Source organism: Suncus etruscus, chromosome 9, assembly GCF_024139225.1.
Source record: "Suncus etruscus isolate mSunEtr1 chromosome 9, mSunEtr1.pri.cur, whole genome shotgun sequence".
NCBI classification, from domain to species: Eukaryota; Metazoa; Chordata; class Mammalia; order Eulipotyphla; family Soricidae; genus Suncus; species Suncus etruscus.
This window is the reverse complement of record NC_064856.1, coordinates 99,912,430-99,916,913: the sequence shown is the minus strand read 5'-3', so window position 1 is coordinate 99,916,913 and position 4,484 is coordinate 99,912,430. Positions and strand designations below refer to the sequence as shown.

The window sequence follows — 4,484 nt, the reverse complement described above, 5'->3', positions numbered from 1 at the left end:
GGCACTAGTATCAGTCATTTTTAAATAATCACTTGGCAATGTGAGAACAGTGATGAAGACATCAGTCACTTGCACTGAAAGTTGAGGACAAATCTGAGTCAATTCTAGGAGATTAACATCTAACTATTTACAAATAAGACAAAGAAAATATTATAGGTCCCTATGCCTTTTTCCAGTACTACTTTCTAAAGAATTATCACATGCCACACAATTTTCTGAGCTATTATTTATTATCTATGCATTCTACATAGAACTTCATATAGGGAGTTTACACAGAGTTTTCCATAATCTGTTCAGGGCACCCTTTACCTCTTTATTCCTCAAGCTGTAGATCAGGGGATTCAGCATGGGTATGATCAATGTGTAAAATACAGAGGTTATTTTATCATTTTCAAAAGAATGACTGGATTTGGGCTGCGAATACATAAAGAAGAGAGTGGAATATAGTATGACCAACACCGTCAAATGAGATCCACAGGTGGAGAAGGCTTTGCGCCTGCCCTCTGCTGACTTCATCCTGAGGATAGCCACGATGATCATTATGTAGGATAGGAGAACTATCAGAAGAGATACAGTCAAATTAAATGATGAAAAGACCAGTACTATCATTTCAACATCACGTGTCCTTGAGCAAACCAAAGTTAACAAGGGGAGACTGTCACAAAAGAAGTGACTGACAACATTGTGGCCACAGAAGGATGAAATAAAAGTTTTTATGGTGGTTACCAAAGATATTACAGCACTATATGCATAAGGGATTAATACCAGCACCCAACATAGTTTATGGGACATGATAACTGTGTAGAGCAGAGGATTGCAGATGGCCACATAGCGGTCATAGGCCATTGCTGACAGGATAAAAAGTTCACTAATAATGAAGAAGATGAAGAGAGCCAGTTGAGTTGCACACCAAAGATAGGAGATTCTGTTCTCATTCGCCATAAAATTGATTAAGATTTTGGGTCCTACAACTGTTGAATGGCCAAGATCGATGAATGCCAGATGTCTGAGGAAGAAGTACATGGGTGTGTGAAGCTTCGAGTCTATGTTAGTGAGCATGATCATGCCCAAGTTGCACACCAATGAGGTCATGTAGATGATGAGGAAGAGAACAAAGAAGGGAGCCTGCAGTTCAGGGCGTTCTGTGATTCCCTGGAGGATGAATTCCTCCAGCACTGTAAAATTGTGTTTTTCCATCCAAACCATTATGAAAAGTAACTGTTGAAGAGTCATTGAAAAGTCAGTAGATTAACATCTGACAAAATTCCTATATGCATAATATTTATGTTCATGATAAAAAAAATCACTACATTTTTTCAGAATCAATTATATAAATCAAGAGATATCTTCATTATTCATATTTACAAATCATTATTACCAAATACATTTAGTAGTCCGTTTTTTAAAATGTCATATACTTTTATAAGATATCAGCACTTTGCTGGTTCAATCAACAGTATATAAAATGTAAAGTTTACTAATTAACTATGAATATTTAATTTCCTTATTTTATTATACATCCAAATAAATAAATAAATTATTGTACTAGTACCCACTTATGTCTTTAAATTGTTTTTCTATTCCACTGTTTTGATGAGTAGTATAATTTAGGGTAAAAATAGTATATTAGGTTTTATGAGCTCTATTTGTTTCATATTTTTAAATTCCATTTAAAATGATATATAAACTACAATAACCCTAAGATAGTATCTCTCATGCATGTATGTTACATTTCTATTATCTTTTAAACAGTTTCTGAAAACTCATCTGCCACTTAGCTTTTGGGTACTGTTTTTATATTTCTGAATTTTATTGTCAAATATAACCATCATCTGTAACTTATTCAGCATTAGACAAAATACTTATTGACAGTTCACACATCTTTAGGATCAGTATTATTTTAAAATTAACTTAATATTGTACTGCTGTTTTTTCTATTGCATCTCTTAGATAATTAACTTTTAATAAAATGTATTGGTCATTTTGTCAAAAAAATTAATTTAACAGACACTACATATACATATATATATATTTAACAGAAACAAATATCACTCTAAACTATGAAATGCTATTTTATAGCTTCAGGAACTAATAGGCACCAACTTTACAGGGACTTAAAAACATAAATGTATCCAAAAGAGATAAAGCAAAAATATTTTAAAAAATTAGACAACTAATACATTTATGTACTTTTTGAACCTATTCAAATATACATGAATATTACAAATAATTAGTTGATGCATATAAAGTAAAATAGACGTATACTGATAGAGCTGGAGTCTAGTTAGTATCATTCAGATTGAATGATATTTTATTACATTCCAGTTTCCAATAAGATTGATCAAATACTTTGAATTATATATACTCATTTATTGATCATATTTTCTACCATTGTTTTCCTATATCCATTTCCCTTCAGATTGTTTTAGATGAATATGCTTTCAATTATTTAAAAAGATTATCCATATTTATTGTAATATTGTCTGTAATACAAAAATTGAATGCCACACTACACACTCATTTAAGAAGTTGGCACAGTCATGGTTTAAATAAAATATGATAGAACTTATAGCCAATTTTATGATTTACTTGTATAACATACATTTCTGCAAAATATTAAAATATAAATGGGAATAGATTTTTAAATATTAGAATCATGGTACAGTATATTCAGATTGTGTTGATACTATGTTTTATTTGCTGGATATTATGACAGGAAAATTTGCAGATATAATTCATCACAATATAATAAACCATTTCAAACAGTTAAACCCATGAATAAATCATACCACTAGCTAAAATAAAAATAAAAAATTAAGAATAAGTAAAAGTATGCCTACTCTCTTAAAGAAGAAAATTGAAATTGCATTGAGAAACAAAGTAGAAATCTTAAAAAAAAATTGGTAGAAATACCAAATTTTAGAATTTTACAACTGTTACTAAAATCTATTTCCTAAATTTCTCTCAATTTGGAAGAAGATTTTACATATTTTGAAACAAATCTGATATTGTTTAGGAACTGCAGAACATAAAACATTAGCAAGAGGCGAAACATTAGCAAGACAACCTTGAAAAATGCTATGCTTTATCACAACCTAAAAAGCATCATCTGCTTACATTGTTAATTTATACTTCTATGAAGCTGACCAGTTTTTGATCCTTAAAATGCCTATGATTTCCTTTACCATGACAGGAGTGATTCTTGAATTTAGAGCTGGAAGTTAGCAGGAATGGGTTATAAAAGAAAAGAAGAAAGAGAGAAGAAGAAAGAAAGAAAGGAAGAAGAAAGAGAGAAAGAAAGAAAAAGAAAGAAAGAAAGAAAGAAAGAAAAAGAAAGAAAGAAAGAAAGAAAGAAGAAAGAAAGAAAGAAAGAAAATGAAAGAGAGAAAGAGAGAACGAAAGAAAGAAAGAAAGAAAGAAAGAAGAAAGAAAGAAGAGAAAGAAAGAGAGAGAGAAAGAAGAAAGAAAGAAAGAAAGAAAGAAAGAAGAAGAAAGAAAAAGAAAGAAAGAAAGAAAGAAAGAGAGAGAGAGAGAGAAAGAAAGAAAGAAAGAAGAGAAAGAAAGAAAGAGAGAGAGAGAAAGAAAGAAGAAAGAAAGAAAGAAAGAAAGAAAGAAGAAAGAAAGAAAGAAAGAAAGAAAGAAAGAAAGAAAGAGAAAGAAGAAGAAAGAAAAGAAAGAAAGAAAGAAAGAAAGAAAGAAAGAAGAAAAAGAAAGAAAGAAAGAAAGAAAGAAAGAGAAAGAGAGAGAAAGAGAGAGAGAAAGAGAGAGAGAAAGAGAGAGAAAGAAAGAAAGAAAGAAAGAGAGAAAGAAGAAAAAGAAAGAAAGAAAGAAGAAAAAGAAAGAGAAAAAGAAAGGAAGGAAGGAAGAAATAAGTGAAGAAACAAAGGAAGAAGAAATAAGAGAAGGAAGAAAAGAAGGAAGGAATAAGGGAAGGAAAAAGAAAATATTTGTAAGTCTAGACTTGATATGTTTAACCCTTTAGTGTCACTATTTTTGTAATTGCAAATTTAATACATAGAGTAAGGACAAAAAACATCGTATTTTGGTATTTTGATGGCATTTTATCTTGTCAATATTTATTTACTATTATTTGAGCTTCGTCAGCTTACTATTGCACATAGCATTGCATGTCTTACTCCCAATTTCTCACCACCTCAAGTGTTCATAAGCTTCTTTGAACAACTTACTCTTTACACAGCATCATCCATTACATTGTTAATTTATACTTCATTGAATACTTCGTTCGCTTTCTCACGCAACCTCCAGGTTTTTTACTCTACTTTTTTATTTTTAGCTTTTTCTGTAATCAGTTTTGACAACCATACACCCAGACACTACCTTGTTTTAGCAAGGAATTTACACCTTGGGGGTATTTAATAAAAGATAAGCCCTAGCCAACTGTACTTGATCAATAATATGAATATTGTTATTATACACTAAATACTATTGATGCAAGATAATAGGAAATAATGATACCATAAAAT

At 30.4% G+C, this 4,484-nt stretch overlaps 1 protein-coding gene across 1 annotated transcript; it reads right to left on the bottom strand.

The window, feature by feature from the left end:
• Positions 1–255: 255 nt before the first annotated feature.
• Positions 256–1,197, bottom strand: LOC126017738 (olfactory receptor 8K3-like). The gene has a single exon (XM_049779791.1). The coding sequence runs from the start codon at positions 1,195–1,197 to the stop codon at positions 256–258; it is 942 nt and encodes a 313-aa protein (XP_049635748.1).
• Positions 1,198–4,484: the final 3,287 nt, after the last annotated feature.